Below are 18,901 nucleotides of genomic sequence, written 5' to 3'. Positions count from 1 at the left end.
CCAAACCTTATAGTTGGCACAGTGCAGTCAGGCAAGTACTGTTCTCCTGGCAACCACCATACCCAGGCTCGTCCGTCAGACTGCCAGACGGAGAGGCGTGATTCATCACAGCTCTAGAGTCCACTGGTGGTGTGCTTTATACCACCGCATCTGACATCTGATTTTATACTCCTGTGGCCATCAACGTGATTGAAACACGTGAACTCAGTGATTTGGATGACTGAGTAAAACATGTTGGCAATGTAGTGTGTCTTCATGTGTGTGTGTGGCATGTCTTTAAAAACAGACTCATCCAGCACCTCCACCAGGTTAAATTGTGGCTGTCAGTGCTTAAGTATTGTGGTTGTTTCCCTCCATCCAGCTGTATTGATCTTTTCTCCTCAGGGCGGCTATCTCAAATTAGCAAATAGATCACAGCACCTTGAGAAGCAATTAATTTGGCCTCGGAGGATCTCTTTGTACTGTGTGTTGGAGCATGTGGGGATATAGATAAAGGAGCTAATGTGGGTTATTATCAGCTGCTTAGAAGAAATTGATTCACATGGTTAGCCAGACCCCAGGCATATGAGCGGTCTGGTGCAGCAGAACAATCAGAAAAATGATGCAGGAAGACACGTAAAACACGAATAGCTAACACCAAGCATGTCAGGACATCATGATCAATCTGATATAACTCTGCAAACCTGTTTTCAGTATATGCAGCTGATAAGAGTGATACTGGGCAGAACTGTGCCCACAGAGTCACCAGCATCTACGTACTGAAGTGATAAGAGTTACTGCACACACCTCCCCTGTCCTGGTAAAAGATCTGATCAGGCAGATAGGTGGTCTGTTTTAAATGCTTGTGAATCTATTCCAAGGCTAACTTACACGTTACAAAAACAGACTAAGGACATTTTTATTGAATTAATCAACTGCAGCTCTACACCTGTACAGCTTCCATTGGAATTAAGAGTGTAAGCAGCAGCCAGGTGCTGCTGATCAAATGCACTTGAGTAAATGTGTGTGAGCACCTCCATGAAAGCAGATGTTCTGGCGGTGTGCAGGTCTGGAGCGTTCAGGTGTGTGTAAACACAATGTTAAGAAGGAAAAGCATCAGCAACATGCTCAAACTATTACCTCCCTTTAACAGTCTGGGAAGGGTTATAAGTCCATCATTCTACCATGAGAAACATCATTTGTCAATGTGGAAGCCATAGATGTCCCAGGAGTGGACATCTGGGTAAATTCACCCTAACACCAGACTGTGAAATGCTCAGAGACAGCAAAAAACCAAGAGCTACATGTCAGACTCTACAGGCCACAATTGTTCTGACAGTACAATTATAAAAATACTTAATCAGTATAACTTATTTGGAAAGGTTTAGACTTAGATTTTCAAAATTGGATTTGAAGAACCACAAGACTTCTGGAAGACTATCCTTTGGACGGATGACATAAAACTGGAGATGTCTGGTTATAATGCACAGGGACACATCTGGTGAAGTCCAAAGACCATCATACCAACTTTCAGCACGGCGGTGGAGGCGTGGTGATTTGGTCTTGTTTTGAGATCCTTGCAGCAATTGAGACTACTATGAAATCTGCTGTATACCAAAATATTCTAGAGTCAAATGCAAGGCCATCCGTCTGCTTGGCTTAAATTGGGTCATGCAATAGGACAATGATCCCAAGCACTGCAGCAAATCTACAACAAAATGGCAGAATAGCAAAAGAATCAAGGTGTTGTAATGGTCCAAAGTCCAGACCTCAATCGAAGTGCTGTGGAAAAACTTAATGAACTGAAGCAATGTTGTAAAGAAAAATGGGCCAAAATTCCTGCACAATGGTGTGACAGACGGATACAGTAATAGAGGAAATGATAACTGCAAGTTATTGATACTACGAGGTACTGAATCCAAGGTGTGTTTAGTTTCTCTTCTTTGAAAAACTAAGAACATCCAATCAAGTATATTGTCTTTTTGTAAGTGAATGAACAGATTTGGAACTTTTGTTTTCCAGATGATCTACTCAGCATCAGAAATTTTCAGACAAAAATGACCAAATCTCCACAGCTGAGGAGCTGGAGGCATTCACTGCAATATTTCTGTAGATTATTATCAACCAAAAAAACATTGAATAAATTCTGTTGGCGCTAACGCAGTCGTACAAATGTAGCAAACATCTAAACCTGACAGTTTTTTAAAGAAAGCTCAAACACGAACTTAACTTTATAAAGATAATAATGTTCACTTTGATCAACCCTGTCAGAGAAGCATTGCTATAACTATCTCTATACTGAGGCTTTAGCTTGAGGTGCTTCATGCTACTAGAATACTAGAAGACGAGGCAGCGCAGGATTGTATTACCTCTACTTTCAGCCTTGGAAAGTCTTCACAATAAGCGACAGGGATTTTTTTTGTCATGCAGGTTTTACCTCATTGGGTCTGGTCCTGTTGTGCTGTGCTTGAGCACATTTCGTGCAGCCTGGATGGAGACATTTGGGATGGAGGGGGGGAAAAAATCAGGAGTGACACACGAAAAAGGTCATGAGCCGGACTCTAATGCTTCCTGCAATAAGGCAGCATTGCTGTTCTCTAAAGGTTGATAAACTCAATCCCCGGTGCCGTCTGAGTGCAGATAAGAGCAGCAGACTGTGCAACCACTGCTGAGCAGCTCGCTGGGACTGCTGGGACTCTCTGAGCTTCGGAGCAGGGAAAGTTTGATAGAAGCATTGCTTGTAAAAACCTGAGAGAGATTAGCACTAATGAGCTGTGACTTGCTTGCGGAGAGAGTGGACTGTTAATAATGCCTTGTTGTTCTGCTGCTTCTCGCACATACTTAATGCTCACATCTTTATGCACTGAGGGTTTTTGGGGTTTTTTTTTGGTGTGAGCATCATTCCCCTGCCTCTGTTCACCCTGATTTTCTGTTTTCAGCTGCCTTTAATAAAACTGCATCTACATTCATTCATATTAGACAGCTGGAGTCACAGATACCTGAGGATGTTGCAGGGAAATTGCTTTAAAAAAGAAAAAGAGGCAGCGGGATTAGAGAAGGCTCTGAAAGCCAAACACAGTGTGAGACAGCGAGCTTCATAAACGCGGCTTTGTCCCTTTTCACCTTCAACATCCACGCCTCAGTGTTTTCTCCAAATATGATCAATTATTGATGGGGGAAACCAGCATGAAGGAGGCTGTCAGGGTGCATTTTTCTCTTTGCTGCACGATGAGGGGGAAACCGTATTTTGGGACAAAGTGTAAGTGGGTCCATGCTGTGAGAGTGGAATAATAAAATTATATATGCATAAGAAGGGATGGAAGAAAAGCCGTCCCTCGACAATTTACTGGAAACAAAGAGTCCAAAATTTAATAAAAGGTAAAAGCAGAGATGAGGATATAAACAGGGAAGCTGAGTCAGAGAGCAATAAAAGAAGACGCTGAGCACCGAGGGAAAAGGAAATGATGAGTGCGAGCTTGGACTACTTATAAAATGTCCTCCACATCGTTCAAGGGCCCGCTCCGAGAGCCCATTAAAACAGAAGCTGACTACTCTGTTGACATTTTGTGATTTGGATGTAAAAAATGATGTGGAGGCAAAGAAAGAAAAAAACGAAAGGTGCTCGGGCAGTGAGGACAGCAGTGAGAAGCATCTGAGTGTTTTTCGTTCTGTTTCTTCCTCTTGATGTTTTGCCGGTTATTTATTTTCTCCATTATCTCAGTTTTTCACAGACCCCTGTGCCAGCAGCCCCTGTCTCCATGGAAACTGCAGCCAGCGCAACGGCAGCGAGGAGGGGGAGCAGGCCTACACCTGCGAGTGCGCCGAAGGCTACGAGGGGGAGAGGTGCGATCAGGTCCTGCTGGACCTGCCGGCTGCAGACTGGGACCCCGCCACCCCCTCCGCTCCTGAGCTGGCCACCCCAGTCGCCTCCACGACCACAGCCGCCACTCAGCCGCCGCAACCGACCACCGTCCCCACCACCACAACGCCGCCTCCTCCCACCCTGCAGCCATGGCAACCCAAACCTGGGCAGAGGTTGCTGGTAGTGCCGTGGGAGGCAGACAGGGTGAGATAAATTTAAGCTGCTGTAGAGCTTAAATTTAAAAAAAAGTACAAAGATTTCATGCTGTGTGGCGATGCGTGTGTGTTTCAGGTGACCGAGGGTCTGCACTGTGTGAGTCCTGAGCTTTGTGAGCTGACATCAGGAACTCTGACTCTGTCTCTGGAGGTGCCTGAAGAGACGGCTGTAAAGTAAGAGTACCATCAAGTACCTTTTATAACTCATTGCTGTCCCCTTAGAGCAAGCTCTGATCAACCAGAACCACAGCCCGCAGGGCGAGCTCTACCTGTGGGGCCTTGTTTATTCATCTCGCTCTGTTTCCGCTGTATCTGTCTGGTTTCTTTTAACTACTCGAGAGATGCCGTTTGCTCAGCAGACAGAATGACAGCTTAATTAAATTTTCCCAATAGAGATTCAGAGACCAAATAAACTTGCTTGGGAATACGAACCCGGAACATGTTTGTGTACATGAGAGCTTCTGTAAATTCAATAAACGCACACATTCATCCAACTGAAATAACATCGATAGCAAAAAGACAGTTTGACACCAGTATTGTGTTTTAATCATGTGTTGTTGCTGCTAAATTACTCCAGACTAATATTAACACAGGGACTACGATTTCTTTCTTTCTTTCGGTAAACCAGACTTTAAAGGGCTTTGGAGGTTAGCCCTTTAAAGTCTGAGCTGTAAAATAATGGCCAGAAAATTCAGATTTTTTTGAAAATGGAGTGTTTATTGAACCTTCTGCCTTTTTTTCATACCTTGGTTCATGTGATGAGTGGGTATAAGTGGGTCAAAACCCTGTTAAGGGATTACCACTATGGTTTAAATACCTGGGACTCTCCATCTTTCAGTTTTAGAGGTGACGAAACTTAAGATGAGAAACATCTTCCTGAAACTTAAAGAAGTCCAGTGCTTTCTTTCCAAGCTCCTTAGACTCCCATAACGTGGACAACTGAGAACCTACACAGACGAAATAGCGCTAATTTTAAATAAACTAGTTTTCAACTAATCGTGAAGACACTGCTTCTGTCTGCTCAGCTGTGGCATGCACTACACTGAAAAAAAGGGACTGGCCATCTCTTGGATTTATGTAAGCATCTTGCATGCATTTAACACAATTGCCTCATGTTTTAAAGTTAAATGTAACTATATAGTGTAAAAACTACATGATATGCAGAAAGGGTGTATTCAATTGTTCATATCATGTTCAGGTGAAGTAAGTCAATAAGATAGCAACGTTAAATCTCGTGAAACCACGCGTGATTTCATCTCGCGGGCTTTGGATCGTGGTTTAAAAAAGGCATCCATCTCAGTCAAGTCGAGCAGCCAACTCTACGTTTTTGGTATGTCTTGATTTTTTGAATTCATTTTTACCATATTTCAGCCAAATGTAGTTAAACGTCTAGAGTGTCGCCATGTAACATGCTAAAAAAGAGCCGTTAGCTTATTTGCTGTTTTATCTGTTGTCAAAGAATTGGCGCTTTTTCATTTGAATTTGTCTTTGGCACAAGAGCCGTAATATCACATTAAACCTAATTACGAGGCACTCACAACATAATTTGGTTTTCTGTGTGAATAGATTTGTCAACTGACTCTTCAGTTACATTGTGTATTTACTGCACCGTGGTGTTAGTGAGATTTTGGACATTGAACAGCTTTAGCTAATATCATCAGCGGCATTATGCTAGCTTACATCCCTACCCCTCCTGCCCTCACCTGCTGTCCTTTTGTTTTTGTTTTTGTTTTTGTTTTTTTTGCTGCACATTGAGAGATGACCTCTATTCTGCATTTCACCAGGAGTCAGCTGATGGATTGTGGGTTCAAGGTGTTATGGTAAGAAAGTATATTCTATTTTCGTTTCTGTAACTTAATTATAATAGGTTTTTTATAATTATTAGGTGCATGCATACTCACCCTATTAATACAACTGAGAGATCCAAAATCTGCCATAGGTTTAACTTATACCTGTATGTATTGCCAGAAAGGTGATTACTGGACTCGCATTAATGCACACTTGAACTGAAATGAGGTTGTAACTTGTGGGTTGTTGGGTTGCAAATCAGAAACAAACATCTTTGGATTTTTTTTAATCCCATAAGATCTGGAAACACAGTTTTTATTCAACAAAACATTACTGATTAACCAAGCACAGTGCCTGCTGTTATTTCAAAATAATTTTATGTCATTTCAGATAAAATGCAGCATTCCAGTGCATCCCAACCATGCCTTTACAGTCAAGGTTTCTGACGGAGCTGAGTTTTTCTCTGACAGTCTGCTGAAAGTGTTTGCAAAGTGATCAGGGGAACAGGGCACAAAGCTAAAGGATGTAGCTGCCATAATGACAGTAAGAACTTTAAAATTCTTTAACTACAAAGTGTATATGTATTGCATTAGGTCAGTAAAAGATTTTTATGCTACATCCATTGAAACAGTCAACTATTACCTGTGAGTAATGATTCCACTAAAAGGATGCCATAATTTTCGTCATGCATTTACTGGCCCACTGAGAAAAAATTATCTTTTTTTAAAAATAAATGTTCTGGAAACTATATATCCATAAAGTTGATGTCAAACAGGAACTTTTGATATTGCTTTGTAGATGCTGGTGTTGCATGTTGACTGGTTTAAAAAGTCAAGAGTTTTTGTCTGGGATCATTTTCTTCTGTGCTACTGAAAAGTTCACAAATCTCTGTTTTCATTGTTATAATAGTCAAGGATGACATTAATGCTCGGAGTCCCTCATCAAAGTGCTCCGCATCTGTGTGAAAGACAATTGCAACATCTTGGTGCAGGAGTTCATGGTGAGTGTTTTATGGGTAGATTGTGGCTTTGCAACATTTAAAAATGCATTTAGTTATCCACTTGATCCTCATTGGACTGGTTAGGACCAGTAGTCCTCTTTAATAATTTGAAGTTCACATGAGGCCTGGTAGTGAACTCGGCCGCCGGCCCTTGAGGCCCCATCCCCACCCCTGTATTAGGGGTCACATCAGTGTGAAAAAACTTTAAATTTGTCATTCTAATGAACAAAGGAAAATCCCACCAATATTTATATTAGCTTTTGTTTGAAAAAATGACCAACTGACCAACAGCTAACCAAATTGTGGGGCTGAAAGTCTAAATTCTAACATCTTCTGAGTGACATAACCTGGATTTCTGATGGGCCGGTGTCTTTCTAACAAAAACTAATGTAAAGCATTTGAAATTATTATGTTTTTCACCCTCTCTTAGAAACTCTGTTAGACCATGAATGGCAGCATGGCAGACCACTCTTTGGCTATAGCTATTTACTATGTTGCTTGCATTGGTTTAAATTACTCTAACATTAGAACTGGTAGATTCAAAAGAGATGAGTTTAAAAAGGAATCTTAAAGAAATGTTTTGTGTTTAACCAGGACTTGACTGAGGCCACTGCACAGATTGAGAAAACCACAATGAACATCTGTCTCCAGAGGATGCAGCAGGCAATGACTTTTCTGATGTTGTTCTTCAAGATCTGGATAACGTGACCTTTGCAGTAGCCATGCTGTTTGGACCTTTTTTATTCCTTCAACATGAGTTACCCATCACAACTCTGCTACACTTTTGAGGTGATTCATTGGGTGGTAATGGAGTTGGATGCAACTCAGCTCTCAAGAAAAGCTCACAACTAAGACAAAACTGCTCCTGCAACGAAGCTCACTGTTATGCATGTGAGGTGACCAGCTCTAGGTGAGAGGACATTTAAATCTCACACTTGTTCTGCTGCATTTTTGAAGCTCAATTCCAGGAACGGATCGCAGGGTTCATTTTTATATACTCTGCAACTGCCATGAGGACGAGCCGTTTTTTGTTGTTGTTTGTTTTTCCTTTTGCTCTGTACAAGTTCTGTTTGTCTGTTTGGCAGCATTTTTAAATTTCTCTTTGTATTTTTTCTTTCTTTTACTAGTGAAGAGATGTAGCGTGAACAGTTATACAGTCTAAATATCCCATATGGGTCGTGTGAAATGGTATTTTCAGTTTCATTCAGTTGAAGTAAAGAACGTTGAATATTTCTAAGTGTGCTGTTTTGAACCAAGATGTCACAGTATGATCAGTGCTGTAATTTTTGACAGTCACTGTATCAATGTTATTTTTGCGTCTCTTGAATAAAGGTTTTGACCTGCAAGTGCTAATTTCTTTAGTTATTGGGGTAAAATGGGTAGTGTTAATAGGAAGGTGTTTGCCAATTCAGTAACCTAATTTAATGTTAATGGAAACTAACATTACCTCAAATTGTTTAGTTATAATTGTTGTTTAACTGAATCTTGACGTTAGAGGCCTTAAATAGAATGTTTTGTATTGTTCTTTCCCAACATTTTTCAAAAGAAACAGTCCAATTTCTTTGCTGTGATTGATTCCAGAGAACACGGAAGAACTGACATTATTTAACTGTTGATTTATATAGATTCAGTAGAGGAGTAATGTCAGTTTAATTCTTTACCTACTGCAGTGAAATTAGACATGTTGTTTTGAAAGGTTACTGGTGGATGCCAGCAACCATCTTGGAAGAGAACAATACAATCTGTTATAAGGCCTCCATTTGAAAATTGTGTATTTGATACTAGAATATAATAGCAAAATGTAATTTGAAGATAACATGTAGTATTTAAGTGACCAAGTAGTATTGGGTAAAAGTTATTGAATCGTGTTGGGATAACGTGAGAAAATTGTGAAGGATTAAAATATTCCAAGAGCTCAAATTACTTCATCAAAACACATTTTATCAACACAAATTGCACAAGTTTATTGAACATGAATAAATTGTGTTAATTTAATTCAATTGTTTAAGTTGCTGCCAAAGCAAAACATCTGTGTGCAACAAATGTCCACCATTGAATTAAGTAAATCCAACAACATATTTTTTTCAGTGTACACTGCATGTAATACACACATGAGAGTACGAGAGTGTTGCGAACACTGGAGCTGGAGATGCTCTGCTCAACAAACCATGTGATGACATAATTTCAGAGTTCCCTAAGGATAGTCTTTTGCTTTTTATGCTGTGAAAAAAGTCTGTTTCATATCAGTGCTCTATCTGTGATAGGCCACTGTCAGCCAATAATATTGACAAATGTCTCAGGCATGCTCTGATGGAAACACCTGTTTGTGTGCAGTGCTTTGGAATGATTAGTCTTCTTCGATCCATCGTGGGGGAGGGCTTCAGCATATCCCAGCTATCACAGGCCGTGTAGACAGGTGGTCAAAGTATTTTGTAGTGGTGCTATAATGGGAAAAAAACTCCTGATAAAGGGGTTTGAGCTGTATGTATCCTAAATCAGCTATTTTCCTGCCCTCATAATTCAGAGTGCTTAGCAGTCTAGTTGTAGCAGCAGTAATTTTTTATGTTTTTTCTGATACTTACAACTCTTTCATTTACAACCAGGAAAATTTCCCATCTCAGCTTTTTGTAATTACCGCGTGAACAACATGACATGAACTTGTGGCATTAGCTCAGTGATGTGGAAATGCCCTCAGGAGAGAGTGTTGTGGGGAAAACTTTCACCTACAAGTGGCCAGCGATAGCTTTTCACCTCTGTGTTATGTGAGCACACAAACACCAGAATCGAGCTTAAAAAACCATCTCAGCAAAATTAGCTCAGCTCTTTGGCTCCTAATCAGCAAGAGGAACAACAAAGCACGCTGTCCGGTATATCGGGCGCATAATTATCATCAAGATACATTAAAATAGATTCTACTTTGTGCAGCCTTTCATCTGCATACTTGCATGCAGAAACTTTCCTTGGAAACCGAACACAGCTCAAAGATTTTTAAGCTAATTGCCTCCCACTTGAATCCCCTCGTGACTCGGCTCTTGCACGTAAGACTTTGGCGTTACGTGACTGAAAGTGTGTTCTGTATTTTCGGAGCTTGTTTGCTCGCAAACTTTCTTCCTCTTGCTCAGTAAATAAGGGTCAGTGAATTATGCTGAAGGAATGGTCAAGGTGAATGCTGGCGGTCCTTTATGTAGAACCTCCTTACATATTGCAGGCACGACTCGGGCCCCTCATCACGACCGCAGACCGAGAGCTGCGAGTTAATCAACTGCTGCTGCTTTGTTTTCATACTGTATAATTGCACATGACATCTGAACGCACGCCCAGATGCAGGCAGTGAAGGGCACTCTTACAAACCTGACGCACCGCACTTAGGAATGAAGCAGCAATCCCAAAGTGGCATCGATTTAGAGATGCTGATAGTATGATGATGAAGCTTCAGATCCCAGAGAAGCCGGAGAGAGTAGCTGTCATGTCTCTAAACAGACGTGCGTACGCTGAACCTGAGTATCACTCGCAAGACTATGAACTGTTTTAATGCAAGCGCTTTGAATTAATAATAATCACTCTAGGTCACAATTATTCACTGGCCACGAAAAATGAGACAAATGCCAACATGAAGTCGAACAAAGCCTTACTACACTCATGCGTGTCGCATGAGTGTAGAGCATTCAAATGCAGGACTAGCTGTCAGATATCACCGGGCACATTTTCATTTAAAAACCCCCGGATATCTCGACTCCTCATGTTGCGCCTCAGGCTGAAGCGAAGGAAAACTCATTTCAGCTACAAGCAGCCCGTCCACCATCTTATTACTGCAGTCACTGCTCGTAGCTTCACCTCCAGGCTCAGCCCCCCTCTTTGCCGCAGCGCTGTGGGACAGCCATCGTATTGATTCATCCAACCTGCCCTTGCTCCTCAGCTCAAACCTACAATATATCCTTATGGACCACAAAGTGTGCCTGGCAGATTTCTTTTTAAAAGCAAAATTGGCTTACTTAAGCAGTTCTGTCCTCTTTTGAATAATAAATTTAGTGCTGTGTAAAAGTCTTAGTCTTTAGTGATGTTTAAAAATAGTTTTCCAGGTTTTCTGAAGGTCTTTTTTTGGGCATTGTACGGTGGCCCTGAGAGGCCAAACAGACAGCAACTTAAGAAAACACCAGCAATAAGAAAGCACACAAAACACAACGGAAACAGGAAAAAAGAAAACAGAAATAGGAAAAAACAGATCTCAAAAAGCACAAGGGAAGTGTTTCTGGGGAGACAATAACCCGATGGACCAGTTGCAGGAACCAAAATATGCTAAGGATTTTGCTGGGAGACACTTAAAAGAAGTGGAGGATTTATCGTTTTTGTGAGGAAAGAAAAGATGAGATGTAAGTGTGTTAGCCTGACTGTTAGCCTAAAAATCTGTCATCAGTATTATGTGAGTCATGATAAAACACGCCTACCATGTTTTGGGTTCCTGCAACTGGTCCCTCGAGTTATTGTCTCCCCAGAAACACTTCCCCCCTTTTTTTTGTTGTTGACCTATTTCTGTTTTCGTTTTTTCTATTTCCGTTTTGTTTTGTATGCTTTGGCAGCATTTTTCTTATTGCTGGTGTAGAATTGGCTGCTTTTTACTAGATTTCAGTCCACTTTATGTACCTGACCATTTTCAGAGGAGTGTTAAGCCACTTAAAACTCATGAATCATTCAAGCCCCAAAAGGCACCTAATTCGAGGTATATCTTGTGTCTACAAAGAACCAGTTTTTAATTGTATCTTTAAGTGCTTTGTTACTAGCAGCCTGTCACAAAACACGCAGCAAAAAATGCCAAATACAGCACAGTTTGACAGGCATAAGATAAAATATTTGCACCGGTAAGGTGAGAGTTGTTAGTTGGATACCTGGCATAGTATGGCGTCTATCCTTAAGAAATCTGAGGAAACTGGAGAGTGGAAGACAAAAGAAAAGGTATCTACAGCAGATGAACAGAATCTGAAAGTCATGTCCTTAAGACAGGAAAAAATCCAGCAAAGCGACCAACAAGACCCGAGAGATGCATCTGAGCCTTCAGTTGATCATCTACTGTTCACTGAAGCCTCATCAGAAATGGTCTCAGTGGAATATTGGCTGTCAAGAAGTTATTCTTAAGGAAGGGAAACAGGGAGAAAAGACTGACGCATGCCAAATTACACAAGAATTGGACTGAAAATCAGTGACAAGAAGTCTGATGGAGCGACGAATCCAAATGAGCAATCATAAGGATGTATGGAGGAGATGAGGAGACAGGTACAGCAGTGAGTGTCTGCAACCATCTGTCATGGTTTGGGGCTGCGTTTCAGCCTGTGGTGTTGTGGATCTTGTCAAAACGATGGAAATACAGAATAAACACAGAAAAGTAGCATCACTTGCAGCAATTTGCTTTTTCTTCATAACAATGATCCCAAACATGCTGCCAAAGCACACCTGGATAGAAAAACACTGAATGAAACACTGCGTGTCATGGATTGGTCTCCCCAGAGCCCGGACATCAACATTAGTGAAGCAGTGTGGGGTCATCTTGACAGAGAACAGAACAAACAGCAGAAACATCCAAAGAAGAGCTTTGGATGTCCTTCAGGAAGCCTGGAGAACTATTCCTGAAGACTACTTTATAAGGAAGTTGGACTAAGAGAGTTCAGACTGGTTATTAAATATTGAGCTTATTAGAATTGTATAAACTCTGTTTATGCCTCATATACTGTATTGCCAAGAACACTTACACTTGTTATAATAAGTCCCTGCACCTATTTCCCATGACGGGCTGGCTCAGTATGTTTACACAGCACTACAAATATCAGTCTTTAATTCTGAATAATTTATTACCATTTTATATTTTTTCATGCCAGCAAAGTTGACTCTGATTTTTTATGTTTTAGTAATGAATCAAACAGCTTGTTACAAACACTCCTGTGTGCTTATTTGTCACGCCAGGCACATCCTGTATCTGTCATTTTTTTATCCTAATTTCTCTGTAAATCTGTTTCATCTGTGGCTGAGTGTATGAAAAGCACACAGAGGTAATAATAACAATTACTGCTCTTATAAGTAACAAGCGTTCATTAGAACAGATACGTGACGGCGGGAGCTGAGAGCGTAATCAGATTGATTTTTGTTTTTGTTAATATTGGATGGATTAGGTGTGGGAGTGGGGTTAGAGGGCTTCTCAATTGCATTTAAACAAGAGGAGGCTCATTGAAGCTGCTGCCTCTCACAACCCCCAGTGACAGATTTCACTCTGCTCTGCGTGGTGATCCAGCTCGGCTCAGCTCGGCTTGGCTCTGCTCTTTACTGTCTCTTCAGCAAGCAGCTGGTGGAGCTCGGCGTCTCTGGCATGAAACATGGCGCGCATTGTTCTTCTCGCTCTGCCCAGAGGGATTAGATCATCCTGCTGGCAGCACGATCCCCAGAACAGTAGGCCTCCAGATACGGGATTTACCCTCATGGTCCGTGTTGGCTGTGGCTTTGGTAGCAGTGAGAGATGGACTGAGCTCTGTAAATAATACTTTGTCTCATCGATATCATTTGGGTTGCTGATCTTGGCCTCTGCATAGACATTAATTTGGAATTGCTCAATAATAGGTTTGTCTAAATAAGAGACCAAAGAGATCATTTTGGTGTCACTGGTATTTTTATGTGACTTATGTTTGAATTATGTGGTCTGCAGAGACCTCCGTGTCCCCGGGGGTCTATTTAATGGCTCAGTGTGAATGATGGATGCCAGCAACACTGATTGTATTTCACAACTCTATTCACAAGATTCACAGTGTTTCCACAAGAAGCATCAACCTCTCTGGCAGTCATTACTCACAGACCTGACTATGATCCCAGCTTGGACTCACCAACAGGAGGACAGTACTTTAATCATCGGGTACGCCGCACAAAATGTCCTTCGGTACAAAAACTGACTGACTGTTGAGCTGCTGTCGACCATGACGTGTGCACACGGGATGATATTTCACCAAACTTCTTCTTTTGAATAAAATAATCATTAGCAGAAGCAGGCAGCTTCACATAGAAGATTCATTCATGTGTCTAATATTTCAAGCTGACATGCTGACATTTTAAAAAGGTTCATGGCTGGCAAGATGGATTAGACCCTCGCTAGGTATACAGTAGCAAAAGCGTGCACTACGTGGATTGTGTTTGAGCACTGAGTCTTGAATTTTCTTGTGCAACCTATGATTTACACACTGAAGGCTGTAAGCGTTCGTCACGAGCTGGGAAAGCAGCCTCATCATACTTGATTCCCTTCCTGTCTCTGCTCCAAACAGGGTCGTGGTGAATGCCAGTGGAGCTCCCGTGCTGTGGCGAGTGAACGAAGAGGGTTTCCTCCGTTCGTCCATTTTGAACGGCACCACCATGTGGTTCCTGCAGACCCCGGATGGACTGGTGGTGCCAGACCACTTGCTTCCCCTGGGACAGAACTACTTCCTGAGTAAGCCTCTGGTGTCCTGGTACTTTTTAATAATGCCTTTTGGGAAATATTAGCATGCAAACACAGGAAACTACAATAGTGGACATGTGCCAAACATCAGCATGTTAGCATTTAGCTCTTTGAGGCAACCAGCCCTGAGCTGTATTTCTGGACACAGAAGCCAAGAATCTGGATTTGTCTTTACTTAAAGGCATCAAAATTAAACAGCCTTGAGAAGAACAGAGGATTTAGTTTGTTATGAATAATTTCTTTAAAAAAGCTGGTAAATCCGGTTTGAGTATGTTTGGCTCAGATTGCATAGAAAATATAGGCATACGGTGCTTAACAAATTTATTCGACCAGCTGCCATAAAATCAAGAAAACACTTTTTTAAAATTGAAAATGATGTTGTTATTTTTTAAGCAAATATTAAACTGAATTCATGTTTTCAAATCCAAATTTGAGCAGAAACACTGCAAATGAATTAGGCGCAACACTCGACCACTAAAAACAAATGTTCAGGAACGCAAGTAAACGGATGCAGTTTGGCATCTTAATCAAAAATAATATCGCACTTGTACTATTTTTCTGCTTTTTTTGGTAAAAACATTTAATTTGAACATTTCTAACCACAATGATTATAGATATTATAGATTAACGAGCTTGTGCTTATTGGCGGATTAACCATGACAGAAACATAACAAACAAGAGCTCAACTCCTCCTGAAGGACAGGGCCTATATCAAATCTGTGATGTCAGCATTGGTAATATAAAAATCTAGTGTAGCGAATTAATTAATGTCAAAATATAAAGTTAAAGAGCTCAATGCCCCCCTAGTGACTAATATATTGGTTCAAAGTTTGGAGATGATCCAATAGAAACTAAGATTTTTCCCTAATTCGTGTGACTCTGGCCCTTGACCCTTAACCTCGAAGCACTACATACTAAAACTGCCTATTTTATTAACTTTGCCGATATGATTGCAGCAGAATTAGTTGAAACCTTTAGCTTCTATAGGCTGTAAAGATTTTAAGATTCGAGTGTGTTGTACAGCGGTCTCCGTGCCCTGTCATATGATACATTACTTGATATGGTTTCTGGAATTTCGTTTTCAAGGTCGACTTTGACCTTGCTGCCTGAGAATGAAGGCCAAGGTCAAATGTTTAGCCCACCTAGGTACTCGTGTCCCCCAAGGCTTGGTGTATTGTTGTGAAGTTTGAGGATGATCTATAAAAAAATTGTGGGAAATATAAATAGATAGTCCCTCGATGACTCCAAACCAGCCATAACTTTATTAAAACTAGATACATATTTACAGAGAATCGTGTGTTTTTTTAATTATTTAATGTGTATGGCAGTTCATCCAACAACCACAGAAAAGCTGAATTTGAAACATTGTCAAGAAGCTCCAAATAGATCATTTACAGCCGAGCCAAAAACATCAGAGGATTAATGAATTTAAATAAGTTGTAATTGCGACGTTTATTCTTCAGTGTCATCGGGGGAAAATAACATAACATTTGCATATGTGAGTCAGAATGTTTTATTTGCATACCGAACAGACATTTATGCTGATATTCCATCTGTGTTTTAATACCGAGCTTCACACGGGCAGTTTTTGAGTATTCACAGAGTGGTGCCAAAAAACCATGGCGTGAGCTGCAGCGGGTGCCGCCGGGGGTTAATTGGAGCCTCGCTCCTTTGACTGAAGGGCTGGCTGACCCCTGCGTGTGCTCTACATACCTGATGCTGTTTCGCTACTCTTCCCGGCTGCTGACCTTGACACGTCTGGTAACTCGGTGGCAGCTTCACCGGAGAGAGACGGAGGGAGGGAGAAAGAGAAGGACACGGTGGCGGTGGCAATGACACTGGGGAGTTAAATCAGAGAGAAGAGAGGATGAGGAAGGATGGAAGAAGGAGAAAGAAGAGTTAGATAAGGAGGGAGCAAGGGAGGAAAGGAGACAACAAAGAAAGGGATTAGAGGAAAGGATAAAGGGGCGTGAAGGAGGCGTGAATGAAGGACAATTTGTGGGAGAAGGATGAAGACGCAGGCGGTATCGCATTTATTGAATAAAAATGCTTGCAACAAAACCAAACTCACATCTACGCATGATTTTAAGCGTGCTGCATGTTTCCCTGCAAGATCAGGGGACAGGAGGAAAGACACAGGCACCCATCTACACATGGGACGGAAGTGCCATGTTTGTGGCCATGTGCTTTCCTCGCAGTTTAAAAGCGCAATGACTGCGCAGGTCCGACTTTCAGTGTCATTGTGCTGACGATGGTTCGGTCGGGGATGACGGAGGAACACGCGTCGTTTTATCAGGGCTCCGATTGGCCGAGGAGCTTGCATCATCGCTGTCGTCACCGGTGTTGCTCCAAAAGAATGGCAGGTGATATCCACTACGAAGCTATTTTTATCCGAGTGCCCGCGAAGCTGTCAGCTTTGATTGAACCTATAATACGACATGTTCTACATTTATAGATCCAGAGATGGGGAGAGACAAAGACGGAGAGGCACAGTCTCTATTTTGGTCACTGTAATGAACTGAATCCATCAATTCTTTTATTACCACTTAAGTTTTATGCAGTTTTGGGGCAGCGGTGTGTACTTTTACTAAAGCATTGTTAAATGAAAGCTGTGTGCGGCTGCTGCAGGCCGATGTTTGATGATTCACTCAACATGCTAAAAGGCTAAAAATACAGCTGAGCGCTAGGCGAGAAAAGAGAAGGGCTTGCCAACAATTCATCCTCTGGGGACCAGGAATCCTTTTAAAAACTCTCCAAAAGGTGTTGCGATATTTATAAATGAAGAGCCGTGTCTGAAAATAGAAAAAGAAAGTACATCTTCAGACTGCTGTATGGTTAAAAACTCCACCACCGAGTCCAATTATCCATCCAAATTATCCATCACATATTACTGTACTTGTTGTATAAATGAGCAGATTACACACTCTCTTGTGGCAGGTGTGATTCGCGTTGGCGCTCCCACGGCCCCGGAGGTCACGCTCCGTCTCAACCTGACGGTGAAGGCCAGCAGCTGTGTGGAGCCCGGCAGCAGCTTCAGTGACCCTCAGTGCTCCGGAAAAGGCAAATGCATCACCCAACCCTCTGAGGTGAGAACGTTTCTTTTCTTCACCCGAGAACACATTTCAGTGCTCGCTGATACAAGAAGCTACTTTCAGCAGACAGTATGTGACTAAAATGAAGAATCCTTGCTTTAATTCAAAGGGTTTTTACAAATTAAAGCCTTTTTTATACACAGCCCTCCAATAGGTTCACGTTTTATGGGACAAACTAGCATAAATTAGTGAAATAAATAAAGGTAGCACCGCTGAATGGGCACGCTCATTGCTTTAGTTTTAGCAATCTCTTTATTGCTTTCTAACATCTAAAACATGCAACTTCCAAAAAAGCTGAATTCCCATTATCATCATCATCAGAGATGCATTATTGTGCTCTGTTTTGATCACTGAAATTTAATAGCTGGAAGAACAAACACTGCGGTGCTATTTTTGATTTATGCAGGCCTGTTTTAATTATCCGTTGCTCATAGTTAAAAATGGATCCACTGAGCCCCAACATTCACGTACCGAACCAAAAAAAGATGTAGCGGTTGGTTGTGCCTCTTAAGCGTGAATGAAAGTGTAGAGAGGGAGGTGTTGGAGAGGTCATCTCACCGTGTCTGGTTTTGTGCCGTTTCTTCTGTTTTCCCTCGTTAGCTGAGAAAACCAAATTGTGTCACCGCTGCTCATAATTGCATTGTTGTGTCGCTGAATTATTTCACAATCTGCGATCTCATTATTACTGTTTCACAAGTTTTTCCTCCCTCCTGCCGTTTCGCCGTTAGGGCTCCCTGATTTGACGCGTGAAATCTGTGTGCTGTCGCTTTTTTGCAGAGCACCTTCTTCTGCGAGTGCGAAGACGGCTACACCGGGATTTTTTGTGAGGAATATGACGCCTGCCACCACCGACCTTGTCGCAACAACGGCACCTGCACTGACATCAGGCAGGGGGGTGAAGGACGCAACTTCACGTGCACCTGTCAACCAGGTGTGTGTGGTGAACTTGTTCTCATTCCAGAGCGTCAGATATTGCTGCTTGGAGGCGGATGCTTGTGCTCGTGATTTTCACTCACTGAGTTGTTTTGTTTTCATTCACTTTTTTCACCAAAGCTGACTTTGCAAGGTTAAGAAAAGATTGTGTTTTGGGTTAAAACTCACAGCATTAACCCTTTTGTGTGTGGCCTATCACACTATCAGTGTTTTTATGCCATATCGTGTGGTTTTACTTTCAGTGCTGTTTTTGAGATAGACTGTTTGAACATCTCAATTCAGGTTTATTTATATAGTGCCAAATTACAACACCATTTGTCTCAAGGTGCTTTATATTGCAGTGTCAAGATACAGTACTCTGAAGAAAGCTCAAACAATGAGCAACACGTGGTAAGGATGTTGGTAAGGAACAACTCCCTGAAAAGAGAAAAAGGAGAAAATAGAGAGATGGGACAAAAGGGAGGGAGAAGGTAAATTAATGATCTGTTCAAATGGTGAATAAAGGTGGTAAATGGAAAGAAGTGCTCAGTGCATCACATCAAGTCCTGCATCAGTCTGAGCCTATAG

The 18,901-nt window shown here is 41.6% G+C and overlaps 1 protein-coding gene and 1 long non-coding RNA gene across 3 annotated transcripts in view; both read left to right on the top strand.

The window, feature by feature from the left end:
* Positions 1 to 18,901, top strand: part of dner (delta/notch-like EGF repeat containing) — a 76,571-nt gene that overhangs the window by 35,462 nt on the left and 22,208 nt on the right. Inside the window, exons 2-6 of the mRNA XM_080889007.1 lie at positions 3,701 to 4,045; positions 4,133 to 4,230; positions 14,137 to 14,300; positions 17,247 to 17,395; positions 18,179 to 18,332. Coding sequence (XP_080745133.1) covers positions 3,701 to 4,045; positions 4,133 to 4,230; positions 14,137 to 14,300; positions 17,247 to 17,395; positions 18,179 to 18,332 — 910 coding nt within the window. The remainder of the gene's footprint in view (positions 1 to 3,700; positions 4,046 to 4,132; positions 4,231 to 14,136; positions 14,301 to 17,246; positions 17,396 to 18,178; positions 18,333 to 18,901) is intronic.
* On the top strand, positions 5,089 to 8,905 carry LOC308400942. Of its 2 annotated transcripts, XR_013972448.1 has the most exons (6): positions 5,089 to 5,133; positions 5,255 to 5,386; positions 5,813 to 5,876; positions 6,235 to 6,387; positions 6,754 to 6,844; positions 7,439 to 8,905. It is a non-coding gene; the product is annotated as an uncharacterized lncRNA (long non-coding RNA). The 2 variants fall into 2 exon arrangements; XR_013972449.1 differs by lacking the exon at positions 5,089 to 5,133 and having other exon boundaries at positions 5,141 to 5,386; positions 7,439 to 8,904.

This window comes from Rhamphochromis sp. 'chilingali' (genome assembly GCF_963969265.1).
Source record: "Rhamphochromis sp. 'chilingali' genome assembly, chromosome: 8".
Taxonomy (NCBI): domain Eukaryota; kingdom Metazoa; phylum Chordata; class Actinopteri; order Cichliformes; family Cichlidae; genus Rhamphochromis; species Rhamphochromis sp. 'chilingali'.
Note: the sequence above shows the minus strand (reverse complement) of the source record. Positions and strands in the feature narration are given on the sequence as shown.